This window comes from Oryctolagus cuniculus, chromosome 17 (genome assembly GCF_051225735.1).
Source record: "Oryctolagus cuniculus isolate XC-2025 breed Fujian yellow rabbit chromosome 17, ASM5122573v1, whole genome shotgun sequence".
Classification (NCBI taxonomy): Eukaryota; Metazoa; Chordata; class Mammalia; order Lagomorpha; family Leporidae; genus Oryctolagus; species Oryctolagus cuniculus.
Window position 1 is genome coordinate 49,924,002 of NC_142883.1, and position 19,394 is coordinate 49,943,395.

The window sequence follows — 19,394 nt, forward strand, 5'->3', positions numbered from 1 at the left end:
GCCAGAGAGAGAGGTCGTCCAACCTCTGGTTCAATCCCCAGATGGCTGCAACGGCCAGAGCTGTGCCAATCCGAAGCCAGGAGCCTGGAACTTCTTCGGGTCTCCCACGTGGGTGCAAGGGCCCAAGGACTTGGGCCATCTTCTACTGCTTTCCCAGGCCATAACAGAGAGCTGGATCTGAAGAGGAGCAGCCAGGAATAGAACCAGCGCCCATATGGGATGCCAGCGCTTCAGGCCATGGTGCTAGCCTGCAGCGCCACAGTGCCAGCCCCAGTAATATCTCTTTACTACTCAGTTTATCTTCCACTTAAAAGGTTTTGTTAATATTGCTGATAAAGCCTGGGAATGTAATTAATATTAAAAACTGTTTAATTAATTGAATAAAATAAAAACTGGGAGTCAAATTCCTGTCTTCTGGGGCAGGCGTTGTGGTACAAGGGGTTAAGCTGCTGCTAACGATGCCAGCATCCCGTATCAGTGCCAGTCCAAATCCTGATTGCTCTGCTTACCAACCAGCTTCCCGCTAGTGTGTCTGGGAAGGCAGCGGGAGATGGCCCACTGCCACCTGGCCCAGACTGAACTATTGGCAGCCATTCAGGGAGTGAACCAGCAGGTGGAAGCTTGCTTACTCTTTCTTCTCTCTCTCTCTGTTTTTCTCTCTCTCTCTGTCTCTCCCCCTTCTCTGCCACTCCGTCTTGCAAATAAATAAATAAATCTTTAAACAGCAGTTCCAGGGCCAGCACCATGGCACAGTAGATTAATCCTCTGCCTGCGGCACTGGTATCCGATACGAGTGCCAGTCTGAGTCCTGGCTGCTCCTCTTTCAGTCCAGCTCTCTGCTGTGTCCTGGGGAAGCAGTAGAAGATGGCCCAAGGCCTTGGGCCCCTGTATCCACGTGGGACACCAGGAGGAAGAGCCTGGGTCCTGGCTTCAGATCGGCACAACTCTGGCCGTTGCGGCCATTTAGGGGGTGAGCCGGCGGAAGGAAGACCTCTCTCTCTGTCTCTCCCTCTCACTGTCTGTAACTCTACCTCTCAAATATCTCAAATAAACAAATAAAAAAAAACTTAAAAAACAACAGTTCTTATTTTCTGAATTTTATACCAGTCCATTTCTACTACACCATGCATTTTCACCTTTAAATAAGATGATCTTAGGGCTGGCATTGTGGCATAGCAGGTAGAGCTGCTGCCTGTGATGCCAGCATCCCATATGGGCACTAGTTTGTGTCCTGGCTTCTCCACTTCCCATCCAGCTCCCTGCTAATGTGCCTGGAAAAGCAGCGGAAGATGGCCCAAGTGCCTGGGGCCCTGCACCCATGTCGGAGACCAGGGGAAGCTCCTGGCTCCTGGTTTCAGCCTGGCGCAACCTTGGCAGTTGTGGCCATCTGAGGAGTAAGCCAATGGATGGATGGAAGATCTCTCTCTCTGTCTCTTCCTCTTTCTCTGTGGCTGTGACTTTCAAATACGTAAATATATCTTTAAAAAATGTGATCTTTATGGCCGGCGCAGTGGCTCACTTGGCTAATCCTCCGCCTGTGGCGCTGGTACTCTGGGTTCTAATCCTGATTGGGGTGCTGGATTCTGTCTCGTGCTGCGCCGGCTGTGGCAACTATTTGAGGGGTGAACCAATGGAAGGAAGACCTTTCTCTCTGTCTCTCTCTCTCACTGTCTAACTCTGCCTGTTCCCCCCCCCCCCAAAAAAAAGATCTTTATGTAAGTGTGGCACAATAAATTGTCAGGTATAGAGGAAAAGTGGTGTAGTGGGGAGAATTCTAGATTAAGTCACCTGCCAGCTCTCCCATTGACTGGCTCTTGGTGTCCTTGTTTAAGGCCCCTGCCTTTAGTCCCAATGTGTAGCAGATAGGGTTTTGATTTGCACTGGTACATTTGTATGTATAGAATGCACTGTCAAGAATGTTATCAAATACAGACCTCAGAATTTAGACAGCAATATGAAATCCTTCAATGTTTTTAAGACTTAAATTTATAGTCAAGAAAGATTGTATTTAGAGGATGTACCTTTGTAATCCTGGAAAGAATCCCTAGAGATTACCTAGTCCCCCCCAAACTTCCAACAGAAATACCATTAAGGTGTCGGCACTGTGGCATAGTGGTAAAGCCACCACCTGCAGTGCCAGCATCCTATATGGGTGCTCCACTTCCAATCCAGTTCTTTGTCATGGCCTGGGAAAAGCAGTAGAAGATAGCTCAAGTCCTTGGGCCTCTGAACCTGCGTGGGAGACCTGGAGGAAACTTCAAGCTCTTACCTTCGGATCGGCGCAGCTTCTGCTGTTGAACCCATCTGGGGAGTGAACCAGGGGATGGAAGCTCTCTTTCTCTCTGCCTCTGCCTCTCTGTGACTCTGCCTTTCCAATAAATAAAATATGATAATAATAATAATTGTGGGAGACAAGTGACTCTAGTCACTGGCCTCACACATTTCCTTTAGTTTGTGAAAATGTATGTTAAATATAGTATGTTTCCACATTTAAAATGCTACTTGAGCTTATGATTTTTCTGTTGAGAATTAAAATGCTTTTAAAGCATATAGGATTGTGTTCTGAAAACTACGGTTAACTTATCATCACATTCATTATCTTTGTTATTAGTGAGCTTTAAAGAACATGCAGAAATTATTGTTATTAATTGGATGCCCTAAAGAAATTTTTAAAAGAAGTTAAGCAACATTTTGTTAACTATTAGATAGCCATGTAGTAATATGTTTGGGGTCCTTAATTTCAGTTTTGTGAGTGGAAATCATACTTTTGTGACATAAACTAAGAGAGTAACTGTTTGATGCAGGCTTTGGAATCTCTCCTGGAAAAGAAACTGTCGCCAAAAAAGGTGAAGAAATGTGTCAGTGACGTTCCGAGCAGATTTCCTGTTGGTAGCCAAAAGACCTTAGCGAGATGGCCAAGTCCACTGCCAAGGGGCCAGCAGAGACCCTTTGTGGAAAAGGAGATATTTCCACAGGACATAGTTTGGCCTGGAATGGCACAGAAACTTCTTGCTGGTATGTGTTTGAAAGTGTTTCCTGGGAGATGTTCTTTGAAGTTACCTGGGCTATAACCGTTATGGATGGTAAGTCAGGCTTCAGAATTCTAGTCCACTTTGCATGCACTTTAGGGTCAGTGAGTAGCAAATGAGATGCTTCCATGGGTTGGAGGCTGGAGTATTCCCTCTGCCTACATCGGATCATTTGAGCTCCCCAAAGCAAATTCCTACAGAGCTGTTAAGATGCCACTTGGGACACCTTCATCCCATGTTAGGGTGCCTAGGTTTGAATCCCAGCTCCGCTCCTGATTTTAATTTCTGCTACTGCACTCCCTGGGAGGCAGCAGTGATGGCTCAAGTAGTTGAGTGACCACCCACATGGGAGACCTGGGTCGTGTTCCCAGCTCTCGGCTTTGGCCCAGCCCAGCCCTAGCTGTTGAGGGCATTTGGGGAATGAACTAGTACATGGGAGAGCTCTATCTGTCTCTCTGTGTTATCAAACAAATAAAAATTGTTTAGAAGTCAGCCACATTTGTGTGCTGGTGTCCAAATCAAGGAATAGAACAGCACCTACTTCCAATCTTTATCCCTCCCTATCCCCTAAATTATTATTATTATGATGATTTTTATTGCCATATTTTGGTTTTTGCCTGATTTGGAACTTTATAAAAGTGGAATCACACAGTAGATACTCCTCTGGGCCTGGCTTCATTTACTTAACACTTTGTGAACCTCACTGTAGTAGTTGGTGTGTATGTGTCTGCTTGTTTGTCTTTCATTAAATTTATACTTTTGTATTAATATTTTCCATGAGGTTATAAATGGTATCTTTTAAAAGTTTTGATTTCTGATGCTTATTGCTGGTATGTAGACATACAGTGGACTTTCATGCATTAACCTTGGACCCAACAAGCTTGTAAATAAGCTCCTTTATTTCCAATAATGTATTTGTAGAATTATTTTGTTTTGCTGTGTATTTCATCATATCACATATGAGTAAACACTGGTTCATTTCTTTCTTTCTTTTTTTTTTTTTTGACAGGCAAAGTGGATAGTGAGAGAGAGAGACAGAGAGAAAGGTCTTCCTTTGCTGTTGGTTCACCCTCCAATGGCCGCCGCGGCCGGCGCACTGTGGCTGGCGCACCGCGCTGATCTGATGGCAGGAGCCAGGTACTTACCCTGGTCTCCCATGGGGTGCAGGGCCCAAGGACTTGGGCCTTCCTCCACTGCACTCCCTGGCCACAGCAGAGAGCTGGCCTGGAAGAGGGGCAACCGGGACAGAATCCGGTGCCCTGACCTGGACTAGAACCCGGTGTACTGGCGCCGCAAGGTGGAGGATTAGCCTAGTGAGCCACGGCGCCGGCCAACACTGGTTCATTTCCTTCTTTCCAGTCTTTATTTATTTTTTTAGATTTGTTTTATTTATTTGAAAGACAGAGTTACAGAGAGAGGTAGAGACAGAGAGGAAGGTCTTCCAACTGCTGGTTCACTCCCCAGATGGTCGCAATGGCCTGAGCTGTGCTGATTCAAAGCCAGAAGTCAGGAGCTTTTTCTAGGTCTCCCATGTTGGTGCAGGAGCCCAAGGAATTGGACCATCGTCTACAGCTTTCCCAGGCCATAGCAGAGAGCTGGATTGGAAGAGGAGCAGCTGGGACTAGAACCAGCGTCAGTATGAGATGCCGGCGCTTCAGGCCAGGGCCTTAATCCACTGCGCCACAGTGCTGGCCCCTCCAGTCTTTATTTTTTAAGTTTCTTTTCAAATACTGTTCTGTGTGTGTTTATTCATGTATTTATTTATATGAAAGGTAGAATGACAGAGAGAAGGAGAAAAAGAGAAAGAGATCTTCCATCTGTTGGTTCACTCCCCAAATGGCTGCAACAGCCAGGGCTGTGCCAATCTGAAGCCAGGATCAGGAGTTGCACCCTGGTCTCCCACGTGGGTGACAGGGACTCAGGTATTTGGGCCATCTTCTGTTACCTCCCCTGGTGCACTGGTAAGGAGCTGGATGAGAAATGGAGTATTCGGGACTCAGACTGGCACTCTGATATGGGGTACTGGTGTCATGAGCAGTGGCATAACCCTCAGTGCTGGAAGTCCAGCCCCAGTGTTCTGTTTTTGTTTACTTCAGCTCTAAATGATTGATAGTAAAACAAGTCTTTTTGATACTTGAGACTTTGTTAATTTCACATTGCATTTTTGTTAATTTTTTCTTTGTATATTTTGAACTCATACTGTTCTGTGGGTTTTACATATGTGTTATTAAATATCTCTCTTTTAAGGTCATTCACTTTGGGATCTGTTTTCTCTGGCTTTAATATTGCTTATCGGCTTAACTTGTTTGGCACTGGCCTAGAATAACATTTTCCGTGCCTTTATGCGCAGTCTTTGTTTGCCGTTTTATTTTGAGACTGTCTCATCAGTAGTTCATTGTTGTTGCTAATCCCACTGTAGAGCGCTGCACTTAACCTACTTTCCTTTACTGAGATTAATAACATTTTGACTGCGTTCTGCTTTGTGTTTTGTCAGTTTTTTCTTTGTTGTAATTTACTATATTAAGTTTTCTTGTTTTATTTTTCCTCTCTTGATTTGTAAATTATATATGAGTGCAGTCTCCAGTTGATTTATTTCTCAGTCTCCACTGTCCTCTAGAACGAGAACAGCATCATGCTCCACCTCTGACACGAGTGTCCCTCTGGGAGACTGGAGAGACCAAGCTATCCTTCCTGTTCTCGCTCACCCAGATGTTGGGGGCGTTTCTTCACACCCGTGGTTCTGCAGCAGACACCAGCCAGGTTTATAACTCAGTTCCAGTCTGACACTAAGGACCTGCACTTAGAGTCCTGTGCCCTGGGCTGAGGGTTCAGCCCTGTATGGCTGCTCCCCCTGCAGACCCAGTCGCAAGCCCTGGGCTGTGACCTGTGCTCTCACTTGTCCCCTAAAAATGGGCTTCTTATGGCTCTCCTGGAGCTTGCTAGGATGGCTCCTGCAGCTCGGGAGAACTTTACTTACATATGTTTACTTACATATGTTATGAGAAAGGGTGTTACAGAGGAACAGCCTGATAGGAGAGAGGCATAGGGCGAGGCGTGCTCTCTTGGGTGCTCTGCCCCTCCAGGAACCTGCACGTCGTCAGCAGTCTGGATGTGCGCTGGCCTTTGTGTTTCAGGGCTGCTGATGGAGGCTTCGTCATCCAGGCACGATCGGTTTTGTCGCCAGCCCTCTCCCTTTCACGGAGCATGGCCTGGTTTTTCTAGTGCCCAGCCTCCATCAAGGTGCTTACCAAGAGTTGCCACAACCGAGCAAAAGGTGCTCCTGTCACCCAGGAAACTCCAGGAACCAAAGACCAAATATCAGGACAGAAGAGGTGCCTGGCATCCCGTTACTACAGGAGCTCCAAGCGTTTCAGGATCTCCGTGCCAGGAGTTGAGGCAGAGACCAAATATGTATTTCATAAAATTATATCACAATAGCAAGGCCTAATTCACTGACTTAGTGTGAGGTGTTTCCTCACTCTAATGAGACTTGCTCTCCCCTGCGTTCTAGGCAGGTGCTTTCGCCAGCCTTTCCTGAGAGGGTGACCATTGTGTCTGCCCTGTGAGAGGAGTCAGCATCTGGCACGCCACCCTGTTAGACACCAAGGTGAGGCTGAATAAGAAAAGACTTCTGAGCAGCCGTTCACTTGAGTTTGGCATGATGGGCGCCGTCTCTTGGTCCCCTGGAGGAAATGCAGCGCGCACTCCAGGCCTGCATGCAGATGTGTTCCCTAACTGAGGAGAAGACGAGGTGCCTGTCAGCTGACCAGCGACAGCTCCTTGTAGCAGCAAGTGTGGGCAAGCCGGAGGGCAGCTGGGGAGACTCGCACCAGGAGGCCTGCGGCTCGTCCCAGCCTGCTAGCATGTGGCCCTGCGTCGATTTAATCTCCCGGAACCGTAGTTTTTTCATCTCTAAAATGACTGAGTTGTTTTAAGTAGCAAATTAGATAATTGCTGAATACTCTACAAACGTAAGATGTTGTTTTAGTTCATAGTAATAGCCTCAAGTTAGCAAGAAAAGGCTGGGGTATTTAGCTGCATTCTAAGAAAACCAAAATGAGTGTTGTGTGGTCATAACAAAGGAAAGCTTCCATTCTCTGGAAAATGTATGTGCAGCCGCTGCATAGTCCCTGACAGGGCAGGGTGTGTGGGCCCAGCCCTGGACCAAAAGTCAGAACACGAGGCTCTGCCGCTTCCTCTCCTCGTGACTTTGAGTAAAACACTTAGCAGCTGTTTCCTTGCCTGAAAACCGAGGGATCCTGTCTGCCTGCTCCGTGGTGGGTCATGGCGAGGCACAGAGGACAGAGTGGTGCAGAACAAGGGAGGACGAGTCTGCCGTCCTTGCCACCCCTGCAGTGCGCCTACAGTCACTGCTGGGCAGGTGCACTGCTTTCACCTCTGGGCAACGATGTGGTCGCCGCCTTATTGTTATTTTTCTTGTTTTTCCTGTCCCTATGAGCTGGGTTTCAGAGAGCATTTTTCTCTTTCTGTTTTAGATTCCAGTTTGTCTCATTCTTCCATTCTGATTTCTTAAGGTCTTTTCCTCTCCCACCTCACTTCATCCCTAAAAAAATTCACAAGGAACCACTCACTGGCTGGAAGACCCACTGTATGCCTTTGCTCTGAGATAGGTGCTTGAGCCCCGTTTTGATCCACTGTCTTGTGATTTATAGAATTGTTGGTTGGTGCAGGTTTTTTTTTAGCAGCTTCTGAAATGTTCTTGCCACGGTTGACTGCAAGAGTGTAGCTTGTCAGCCGTGAGGATGGCAGCTGTCTCCCCGCCAGCCTTGCTCAGGCTCAGCGCCTCGGGAACCTGTCCTCGGCGTGAACAGGTGTCAGGACCTGCCTCCTCTAGGTCAGAGCTGCTCTGATGTGTGTAGACTTGGGAGTTAAAGAAGTTACAGACAGAAGGCTCAGTCTTTGCATTCTTCTCTTCCGATTTATTTGAGGATACTTCAAAAAGTTCACGGAAAAATGAGATTGAAAGATAAGTTTATTAAAAAATTTGAAATCCATGCATAGTTATTTTTATAATAGGCATTTTCCTTGAAGTTTCTGAAGATCCCTCGTACTTTCTGCCGTAGTTCTTGTAGCTTTGAAAAGTATTTGATTAAAGAAATGTGTCAGGGAGTTTGACCCTTGACTTATTGCCCTATAAGTGGTCTGAATGTAGTTTTCCTTTGATTATGACATGCTTTAAACATACAGAAAGGAGCGGAAATAGCAGTATGTATCACTACTTAGATGGAACGTTTTTAGCATGCTTGCTATTTTTACTTCATAATTTTTTTTAGAAATGAAATATGATAGATATAGTTGAAGTCCTCCCCTTCCTTTTTTAAATGTTTATTTGCTTATTTTCACCTACTTCAAAGACAGCAATAGAGAGGGAGGGAAGAAAGTGTGTGGAGGTGGGGGGGGGGAGAGATAGAGAGATCGAGAAATCTTCTTTTTCACTCCATAAATATCCACAACTGCTGGTACTAGGCCAGATGAACGCAGGAGCCCAGAACCTAATTCAGGTCTTCCGTGTCGGTGGCAGGGCACCTGAGCTATCATCTGCTGCCTCCCAGGGTGCATGAGCAGGAAGCAGAGTAGCTGAGAGTTGATCTAGTTGATCAACTGTGGTATGGGATGTGGTTAACCTGATGTGTCACAACACCTGCCCCAAAGATCCTTTTAGGTTTTCTCCTTACTCCATTTCTCTTCGTCCCTCACTAGAGATTACTTTTTTTGTTGTTGTTTTTTGAAGATTTATTTATTTATTTGAAAGGCATAGTTACAGAGAGGCAGAGGCAGAGAGAGAGAGGTCTCCCATCTGCTGGTTCACTCCCCAGATGGCTGCAATGGATGGAGCTGCATTGATCCAAAGCCAGGAGCTTTTTCCAGGTCTCCCACATGGGTGCAGGGGCCCAAGAACTTGGGCCATCTTCCACTGCTTTCCCAGGCCATAGCAGAGAGCTGGATGGGAAGTGGAACAGCTGGGACTCGAACCGGCACTGGGATGTCGGCACTGCAGGCAGCAGCTTTATCCCCTAAGCCACAGCCCTGGCCCCAGAGATTACTGTTCTATTTTAGATTTGTACTGCTTATGTATCTGTCCATAAACTACATCAAGTATTGTCAGAGGTCAGCGATACCTTGCAATATGCATCATTCTCTTGTGGTTAGCTCCCCCTTACCCCACACACAGTTGTGTTTGTAAGATTTGTTCATTTTGATCCTGGAATTCTGATTCATCTCCTTACCGTTGTGTAGGTCTCCCTTGTATGAATATACCATTGCTCTGTTCAGTTTGTTTAATGGACATTTGGGTTGTTCCCAGGTTTTTGCTCTTGTGAACACTGATGAAGTGAGGTGAGTGTGCTCCTGTCCTGTGTACACACTCGAGAGCTCCCCTAGGCTGAGGTGTTCCCGAGGTCACACAGGGTCCAGTCCTTCAACTTTCCTGGAGCAGCCACGCTGCCGTCTGAGGTGCGCGGAGGCCAGGGCACTCCGCACGGCTCCCTTAGGCGCGTCCCTGGCTTCCGCAGACCTCATCTCCACTGCTCTGGTGGATCGCTTTGTTTGAAGTTTCCTGACTACTAGTGCAGTCAGTCATCTTTACATTTCAGATTTCCTAACTTGCCAGTTTCTCTCTGTTGCCTGTTTCTCTGTTGGATACTTTATTTTCGCTATAGACTATAGAAGTCCTTTATATAGCCTGGCTATTGATCCCGTGTTAATGTTGTACATTCCACATATCTACTCCAGACTTTGGCTTGTATAGTGACCTTGTGGTGTCATTTTGTCTAAAGGTAGTTGTAATTTAGTGTAATTAAATTCACATATGCCGGGGCCAGCGCTGTGGCATAGCGAGTAAAGCTGCCGCCTGCATGCTGACATCCCACATGGGCGCCAGTTCAAGACCTGGCTGTTCCACTTCTGATCTTGCTCTCTGCTATGTCCTGGGAAGCAGTGGAAGATGGCCCAAGTCCTTGGGCCCCTGCATCTGCATGGGAGACCCAGAAGAAGCTCCTGGCTCCTGGCTTTGGATTGATGCAGCGCCAGCCGTTGCAGCCATCTGGGGAGTGAACCAGCGGATGGAAGACCTCTCTCTCTCTGCCTCTGCCTCTCTGTAATTCTGCCTTTAAAATAAATAAATAAATCTTTAAAAAAATTATCATATACTGATACTATATTTGAGTTTAAAAAAGTCTTTTCTGCCCTGATGTCATAATGATATTCTTTATTTTCTTCTTAAGCTTTAAAGTTTTCCTTCCATTTTTAGATCTTCATTTCTTTTAGAATTCAAATGTTATTTAGTGGGACGCAAGGATTCAGTTTTTTTTTTTTTTTAAATCTATGGATAACGTAGTCTTAGCACTTTCCGAACAATCCAGTTCGTGCTCACTGATTTATCATGTTCATCCTGTTTCATTGGTTTTCTGCTTGTTCCTGCAACACTCCCACATTGCCTTAAAATACTACAGCTTTGTCACCAAGAGTTTGTAGAAAGGAAGGCTTGCACCCCTCCCTGCTCCCCACTTTGGTGTTTGAGCTGTCCCTGGGGTTTATTCCTCATGGAAGTTTTTGCATAGCGTGTTTAGATCTACACAGAAAAAAAGTGTTGGTTTTAACTGAGTTTGCATTTGAAATTATAGATTATTTTGGGTTGATTGAAATCTTTATAATATTGTCTGTTCATTCATGAAAACAGCTTTATTCAGATTTTCTTTCAATCCTTTAAAAATACCTTTTAATTTTTTTCTATAAAAGTCTTGTACATCTTTCATAAAATTTCTTCCTAAATGCCTTACATAAGATTTTTGTTGCCAATATTAGTGTTTTTTTTTTTTAATATATTTCCTAATGGGATGATAATGATTTTTCTGTGTTAATTTTCCTAGATCCAGAAACCTAGGTCAACTCTCTTCTTAGTTGTGATAGTTTGTGTGTATTTTGGTTTTCTTGGATTTTCTAAGATCATTATCACCAAACAAAGATTTTTATTTCCTTTTTCATTGCAGGTTGAATGTCAGGTATGAGGTTCAGCCTCTGAATCAAATTGGGAGCCACTGAAGGGTTTTGGATAGAGAAGCATGTTTAAATGCATTTGCATTTTAGTAAAAAGCAAATTGGTAGCCAGGTGAAGGTGTGATTAAGGTAATTAAGGGATCCATTAAGAGATGCTGGTAAGATGGCTATGAGATACTGCAGGCCTGCCCGAGAGCAGTAGCAGAAGGGAAGAGAGGGCAGAGATAAATGCAAGAGGTATTTTAGAATTGGAATCGGGGCCAGTGCCGCGGCTCAATAGGCAAATCCTCCACCTAGCGCCGCCAGCACACCGGGTTCTAGTCCCAGTCGGGGCACCGGATTCTGTCCCGGTTGCCCCTCTTCCAGGCCAGCTCTCTGCTATGGCCCGGGAGTGCAGTGGAGGAAGGCCCAAGTGCTTGGGCCCTGCACCCGCATGGGAGACCAGGAGAAGCACCTGGCTCCTGCCTTCGGATCAGCGCAGTGCGTCGGCCGCAGCGCGCCAGCCGTGGCGGCTATTGGAGGGTGAACCAACGGCAAAAAGGAAGACCCTTCTCTCTGTCTCTCTCTCTCACTATCCATTCTGCCTGTCAAAAAAAAGAATTGGAATCGGGCCAGCGCCTTGGCTCAATAGGCTAATCCTCCTCCTTGCAGCGCAGGCACACCGGGTTCTAGTCCTGGTCGGGGCACCGGATTCTGTCCTGGTTGCCCCTCTTCCAGGCCAGCTCTCTGCTGTGGCCCGGGAAGGCAGTGGAGGATGGCCCAAGTGCTTGGGCCCTGCACCCCATGGGAGACCAGGAGAAGCACCTGGCTCCTGGCTTCGGATTAGCACGATGCACGGGCTGCAGCGCAGCGGCCATTGGAGGGTGAACCAACGGCAAAAGGAAGACTTTTCTTTCTGTCTCTCTCTCTCACTGTCCACTCTGCCTGTCCAAAAAAAAAGAATTGGAATCGGAGGACCAGGTCACTGAGTCTGTATGGGAGCTGATTCAGGGGTTCAACCATGAAACTTAGTTTTTTGCATGAAGAACTGCAATAATATTCCCAGGATGAGCAAGTTTGGCAACAAAACACCTCACTTTTCAACAGGGAGAGCATATCCAATACAGGTCATCATTCTCATGAACTTGATTTGAAAACTGCTTCCCTCAGTGTATCCTTCTGCAATCTCCATGTAGGTAAGCGCCAGCCTGACGTGGAGCTTCCAGGGACGCAGAGGCTGCAGCGAGAGCTGGACGTATCAGATGGGCACGTCCTTCCGGAAGAAGCCCCGTTCATCCTAGATGAGAGTCCAGGCTTCAGAGATGAGGCATTAGCTCCTGCGAAAGCAGTGAAAAAGCAGCCTGTGACGGAGAACGTGCCGTTCAGGAAGAAAGATGCCCTGGCACCGGCAAGACCACAGCAAGTATGAAATCATTCCTTCTTTTGGCTGTTTCTATTGATTTGACATTGGCCGAGGCTGCACAGACTCCTAAGTGGTGGAGCCGGCAGTCGAGTTCTCAGGCAGTTGCCAGAGCCCTTGATTCCAGCTGTCTAAGCTGATTTAACTTAGCTTCTGGTTATTTTTATATTTTAACAAAAAATATTTTTTAAAGATTTTATTTATTTATTTGAGAGGTAGAGTTAAAGACAGAGAGAGGGAGAGACAGAGAGAAAGGTCTTCCATCTGCTGGTTCTCTCCCCAACTGACTGCAGTGGCCGGAGCTGAGCTGATTCAAAGCCAGGAGCCAGGAGCTTCCTCTGGGTCCTACATGTAGGTGCAAGGGCCCAAGCACTTGGGCCATCTTTGACTGCTTTCCCAGGCCATTGGTAGAGAGCTGGATCAGAAGAGGAGCGAGCGGGACACAAACCTGCGCCCATATGGTTTGCTGGTGCTGCAGGTGGAGGCCTCACAGTGGCAGCAGGTCCCTCCCATTCCCCCCACTTGCCAAATGTTTAATATTGATACTGGGACAGGACATTGTCTCTTGTCCCAATTCAGTAAGATTCTAACTAATTTGCTACCAGGGTCTTCACCGGGCAGGCTATTTTAAAATTCAAGTTTTTTTGCTTCCAATTTAGAAGTGTGGTATCCAAGGGGACTGAAATGTAGTTAAGATGCCCACATCTTGTGTTGAAGTATCTAGGTTCCATACCTGCCTCCAGATCCTGCTTCCAGCTTCCTGCTGTTGCATATCCTGGGAAACAGTGGTGATGGCTCAAGTAATTGAGTTCCTGCCTTGTGGGAGGCCTGGATGAAGTTCCTGGCTGCAGGCTTCAGCTTCTGCCCAGCCCTAGCCATCACCGGTGTTTGGGGAATGGACCAATGGGTGGGAGCTCTCTCTCTCTCTGTCGTTATCTCCCACTGCCCCAACTCTCAGTCTTGCTCGCTCTCTTACGTAAACAAATAAAAATGTAAAGAAATGTTTTGTTTCCTACTAAAGATAAATGCTGATCAATAATCACTGAATATTAAAAGACATCTGAGGGTAAGTGCTTTTTAATATGGCTTGGGGAGCCAGCTGGGTACTTGGAAGTTGGTTTGATACTATGTTATATTTTAAACTTACATTAAAAACATAATCAAACCGACCAGAGGATCACCTGCCAGTCTGCATACTAGGATTTCCTGCCTTGTGATGGTGCTGTCCAAAGATGAGCAAACCTGTATATTGCCAGCTGTTGCCACATAAAGGAGAGTTAGCAGTTATCACTAACCAGTTACTGACATCCTGATTTGGGCACAGTCATTATTTCCTCCCAAACTCTTAACCAGGGCCGGGCCACTGGAATGTTAGGACGGAGCCTGTAAGAATTCAGCTTGGAGCAGAGACTCACTTGCTGTAGCGTTTGAGAAAGGTTGAGTCATTTAATTTTGACATGAGCTTAGAGAGGTGAAGCATTGTAACCAAGAATGTTTTTCAGTTTACCTCTATACAATTTGGAGTAAGTTTTTTGTTTACTTAGGAAAAAGATCTATAAACAAATAAAAACACATTTTATGTATGAGTATGTAAAATTGCACCCACTCTGCCTGGTTGCTCCAGTGTGATGCCCACCCTCCCCCAAATTCTCAGCACAGTGCTTTTCCTGAATGGATGCATGAAGAGGCTGGAGGCACTTGGAGCATCAGTGGCCTTCATCAAGTTTCTAACATAAGATTAAAATGTAGTGTGATGTCAAACCAACTTCTGACTACCCAGCTGGCTCCCAAGGCCAAATTAAGACCAGAGTTTCTCTGACACTCATCTGGCTTTATAATTCATATTTGTCTCTTAAAGGGACTCCGTAAGCCTGAGAGAAGTAAACTAAGCCAACCTCCTGGCAAAAGCAGATTGCAGCAGACAACAGTCTCGTCCAGACTGAAAATGAACCGGCAGCCTGTGAAAGACAGCCGGGCTCCTTGGATCCCTCCGAACCCCACATCCCCACCAGCATCTCCTAAATGGTAGGCACGGCGTCACCATTTGGGTGTGTGGTGGCACGTTCCCTCCACAGGCCAGAGGTGACCTGTGGCTTAGACTAACTGAGGTAGCAGCCTTCATCCTCCCCAGCAAGAAACAATGCATGTTTGGGCGAGTAACACATGAGAAGATGTTGCCCACTCACCTGTCTCTTTCCCAGCAGATCTTACTTACTTAATGCTAGGAGCTGTGACTTGTTTATGTTTCTCTTTTATAGCATTAGGTAAATCTTTCCAGAATGCTAATTCCAATTCAAGATAATTTTAGGGGGCTGGTGTTGTGGCCTAGTGGGTAAAGCCTGCCACCTGCAGTGCTGGCATCCCATACAGGCACTGGTTTCATGTCCCAGCTGCTCTACTTCTGATCCAACTCCCCGCTAATGGCCTGGGAAAAGCAGTGGAAGATGCCCCAAGTGCTTGGGCTCCTGCTACCTACATAGGAGACCTGTAAGAAGCTCCTGGCTCCTGTTGCAGCCATCAAAACCAGTGGATAGAAGATTCTTTCTCTTCCTCCCTCCCTCTCTGTCCTTTCTTTTCCTCTCCTCCTCTCTCTAACTCTTTGAAATAAATAAATATTTTTTTGAAAAAAGATATTTATGAACTCTGTAACTGCAGATCTTAGCGACACTGGGGTGTGTGTGGTGGGAGTACAGACCTTAGCGACACTGGAGTGTGTGTGGTGGGGTACAGACCTTAGCGACACTGGAGTGTGTGTGGTGGGGGTATAGACCTTAGTGACACTGGGGTGTGTGTGGTGGGGGGGGGCGGGTAGGGCTCTTCCGCTGTCAGTGTTGCTGGAGGCCTCACAGGAGGTACGGAGCTGCCTTGTGATGTGGAGTGTCATCTGTACACTGTGACAGAGTTCTGTTGGCACTCACTCAGCATCGTGGAGTTGACAATTGCTTTTTCATTTAAATGCAGTCGCTTCATTGAAGCAAGTGAGACCTCTTCCCTTTGACACAGACCCTGAGTGCTGGAGGGCCTCACTCTTCCTCATCTTGAGCTCCCGATTCAGAGCCCTGTGCTTGGATCACTACTGCTTTAGTGCTCCTGTTTTCCTTGGCCAGCTGACCCCTAGCAGGAGTCATTGGACAGGAGGTGAGTGATGTCCAAGAAGTACTTTTCCATTTGTTGCAGTGCTGCATGGCTGAAGGCGAAGTCTAGCCCCAGAGATGCCGTGAAAGACCAGTCTCTCCAGCAAGAAGACACTCAAGAGGAAAGTCAGCTGAGAGGTGATGTTGAGCACGAAGCAGCCAGGTGCGTCCTGGTGGTTTTCAAAGCTTTGACGATGAATGGGCTCCTTTTATTTAGACTCTGAAACGCTTTCTCCTTCCCTATGTCTGACGTCAATTATTTAAAATGTAGATGACTGTTGTTTTTCCATCAGATTACGCAGCTTACAGTGGGCTCCTCCTTTATTCCTCATTACAGTCATTCATAAGTTATATGTATGTCAGGTGGCTATCAGTTACTAGTTTTTTATATGACGTAGTTGTGAGCTCTCTGGAGACTTAAAAAAAAAAAGGCAAATAACATGGTCATCCCGCCCCTGCTTGTTTGTAGTTAGCAGAGAAGATGGGTATTTAACTGTAATTTACCATAGAACATGCTCTGTACCCTAAGAACTGAAGAATTTGGGGCCTTCATTGTGGGGTAACAGGTTAAGCAGCCGTCTGCAATGCCAGCATCCCATATGGGTGCTGTTTCAAGTCTCAGCAGCTCCACTTCTGATCCAGTTTTCTGCTAATGTGCCTGGGAAAGCAACAGAGGATGGTTCAAGTTGTTGGGCCCCTGCATGCACATGGGAGACCCAGATGAATCTCCTGGCTTCGGCCTGGCCCTACGCTGGTCATTGTGGCTATTTGGGGAGGGAACCAGTAGATGGAAGATTTCTCACTGTGTCTGTCCTCTCTCTGTAACTCTGCCATTCAAATAAATAAATAAATGTTTAAAAAAACGAAAGAATTAAGAACTGAGAAAGGGGGCGGTTACTTCTTACTGCAGAGATCTAGGATTCATGGTGGAGGTGAAAGTTAAACTAAGACTTGGAGAACAGGCAGGATTTAAATATGGGGGGAGAGCAGTGACACCAGGTTGCTCTGCATTTGTTTGGCTGAAATTATTCTTGTAATTACAGGAAAGCAAAAAGAAAGTGGGCCATTAAATAATTTGTTAGTTTTCACGTATCCTAAAGCAAAAGAATCAAGCCCTTCCACAATGAAGTTGTTAACTTATTTGAGTCCCTTTGGTTTTTGTTTGACTTGTCTAACCTGTATGGCTTTCCTGGGGATTCATGTCTTTGTCTAAACTTGAGGATGCTGCGAGGGCTTTGTGTTTTTTTGTTTTTATTTATTTGAAAGGCAAAGTTACAGAGAGGCAGAGAGAGAGAGGTGTTCCATCTCTGGTTCGCTCCTCAGATGGCCGCAACAGCTGGAGCTGCACAGAGCTGAGGCCAGGAGCCAGAAGCCTCTTCTGGGTCTCCCACATGGGTGCAGGGGCCCAAGGACTTGGGCCATCTTCTGCTGCTTCCCCAGGCCATAGCAAAGAGTTGGGTTGGAAGTGGAGCAGCCGGGACTCAAACCAGCGCCCATATGGGATGCCGGCACTGCAGGCAGTGGCCCCGTGGGTTTTGTTTTAAGTAAACAAGAACAAGTGCAGTGGGGCCAGTTTCCTGAGTTTGTAGGCAGCTTCTTGATGCTCCATAACTAACTCAGAGTACTTTTGTGTGTAATGTCTGTACAAAGAACATGACTTGGGGAACTTTAGGATACGGAGAGGCTACATCACCTACTGAGTCCTTGTTGGAGCTCGGGTTGGTGCTGGGTTGGGGACCCAGGGAGGTGTGGTCCTAACCCTTGGTCTGATCTGACAGTGGCACGACCACAGTAGGCAGAGCTGGTTTGACCTTTTGATACTGTTTGCTAGGCTCGCTTGGCTTGATGCTGAAACTTCCAAAAGGCTGAAGGAACTCGAAGAATTAAAAACCAGAGAAATGGACACGGTGCAAAAACAGAGGTAAATACTTGTTTCTGGGGTAGACTGAGGTAAGCAGACTTTCTGCATATCAGCTAGCTGTTTTAACAAAGTGAGATGGTGTGAGTCTGGCCATACTGCTTGCCTTCAGTGGCTGGCTGCTGCCTCCTTAAATGACTGAAGTTGTCTAGGAAGCCTGCAGTGGAGCCCAGGGGGCGAGAGTTGGAGTGACTCTTTGTACTGTCCTCCAGGCCTGACTGGCTTGGTGCTGAAACTTCTAGAAGAACAAAGGAACTGAGTGAACTGAAACCTGAAGTGGATAGGCACCAGAAATTGAGGTGTGTGCTTGCCTCTGAGGATGAGTAGCAGACACTCACCTGTGTCATTGACTGGAGTAGTTCAGCGCCTGACCTCATGGCGTCAGTGAGTGCATGAGAGAATGGACCCTTGCATGCCTGCGTGCACCTCATCCTGCATTTTTGGAGGAAATGTTGTTTTTGTGTGGAGTTTGAAGGAGGACTGGCAAAGCATAATTTGGGAGAAATTTTGTGTGAACAATTAGAATTGTTTGTATGACCTCAGAGGTACTTTCCTGTGATCAGCTGCCAGTCCCGGGGCAGAAGGCTCCTTGGCTGAGCATGTTCTGCTCATAGGAGTGACTGTGTAGATACATTGCTGAGGTTTGCAAGTGATCTTGCTGTTTTGAATTCACTCCCTGAAAGTGTTACCATTTAGAGGTTTGTGAAAAGATCTCATTGGTCTACTGCTGCTACAGTTGGCTGTTTTTCCAGCTCTGATAATAATTCGCCCTGCAGTCAAAGGAATAGGATGCTCACTGAAGCATCTGCACGTTCTGTCACCATTCCTGATGGAGCATTCAACCCCAGTGGAGGAGCAATGAGCTTCTCATTTCTGTCTGTGGTTGCACAGCCTCAGTCTTTCAGGATCTGAAGGCTCCTTCCCCAGCGCATGCTTCTGGTCTCTGTGACTCCTCCGCGCAGTGGTGCCCAGTGTGTTCATGCTCTGCCTGTGACGGGGCGGGCTCACCGCTGTCTGTCCCCCGCGCAGTGGTGCCCAGTGTGTTCATGCTCTGCCTGTGACGGGGCGGGCTCACCGCTGTCTGTCCTCTGCACAGTGCCTGCCCAGTGTGTTCATGCTCTGCCTGTGACGGGGCGGCCTCACCGCTGTCTGTCCTCTGCACAGTGCCTGCCCAGTGTGTTCATGCTCTGCCTGTGACGGGGCGGGCTCACCGCTGTCTGTCCTCTGCACAGTGGTGCCCAGTGTGTTCATGCTCTGCCTGTGACGGGGCGGCCTCACCGCTGTCTGTCCTCTGCACAGTGCCTGCCCAGTGTGTTCATGCTCAGCCTGTGATGGGCCGGGCTCACCACTGTCCGCGCAGGCCTCTTCCTTGGTCTTCTACAGCTGTTAAACGCTGCAGCTTTACACTGTGCTGAGAGTGGATTCCCTGTGATTTCTACCCACTTGTCCCGGAGACCATCTAGCAAAAGTTCAATCCTGTTAATCTCAATTATGCCTTTGGTGTTTTTTGTTCAAAATGATATAAACATCATAGTAAATGTTCATGTACATTTCGAAAAGTTAAGAATGAGCACCTGTGCTCCAGGACCCCAGTCACAATATAGATGACTGCTGGTTCAGTGGGTGCTTCCAGAGTCCCTCCATGTGCATCCTTGTTTTTCTCCCAGAGGCAACCCCAGTCCTGATTCTTGTGTTAATCTTTTCATTACCCTTCTTCATAAAGCTACCACCTATGTGTCTCTGCCAACGTTTTTAATTTTGAGAACTAAGACAAACACAAACCGAGTTGAACAAAGAAAGGGCATTGCTGCTGGTACTAGGCGAAGACTCTGGGAGGAGAACAGGTAGAACAGAATTGGGACCATGGTCTGACTTGTGCTGCCCTGGGAGTTGTTAGG

General features: G+C 46.9%; 1 protein-coding gene across 12 annotated transcripts in view; it reads left to right on the plus strand.

The window, feature by feature from the left end:
* KIAA0753 (KIAA0753 ortholog) overlaps positions 1-19,394 on the plus strand; it is a 60,658-nt gene that overhangs the window by 14,567 nt on the left and 26,697 nt on the right. For 5 of the 12 annotated variants that reach the window (XR_016224248.1, XM_017348990.4, XM_008270858.5 and 2 more), the window contains 5 exons: positions 2,805-3,015; positions 12,221-12,447; positions 14,303-14,469; positions 15,622-15,741; positions 17,410-17,499. Coding sequence is in view for 10 of the 12 variants with exons in the window: in XM_017348990.4 (XP_017204479.2) it covers positions 2,805-3,015; positions 12,221-12,447; positions 14,303-14,469; positions 15,622-15,741; positions 17,410-17,499 (815 nt within the window). In the remaining 2 variants the exon portion in view is untranslated. Of the gene's footprint in view, positions 1-2,804; positions 3,084-6,540; positions 6,637-12,220; positions 12,448-14,302; positions 14,470-15,621; positions 15,742-17,409; positions 17,500-17,708; positions 17,796-19,394 lie in introns of those variants that run through there. The other 7 variants (XM_089318250.1, XM_070061262.2, XM_089318252.1 and 4 more) reach the window with 4 other exon arrangements.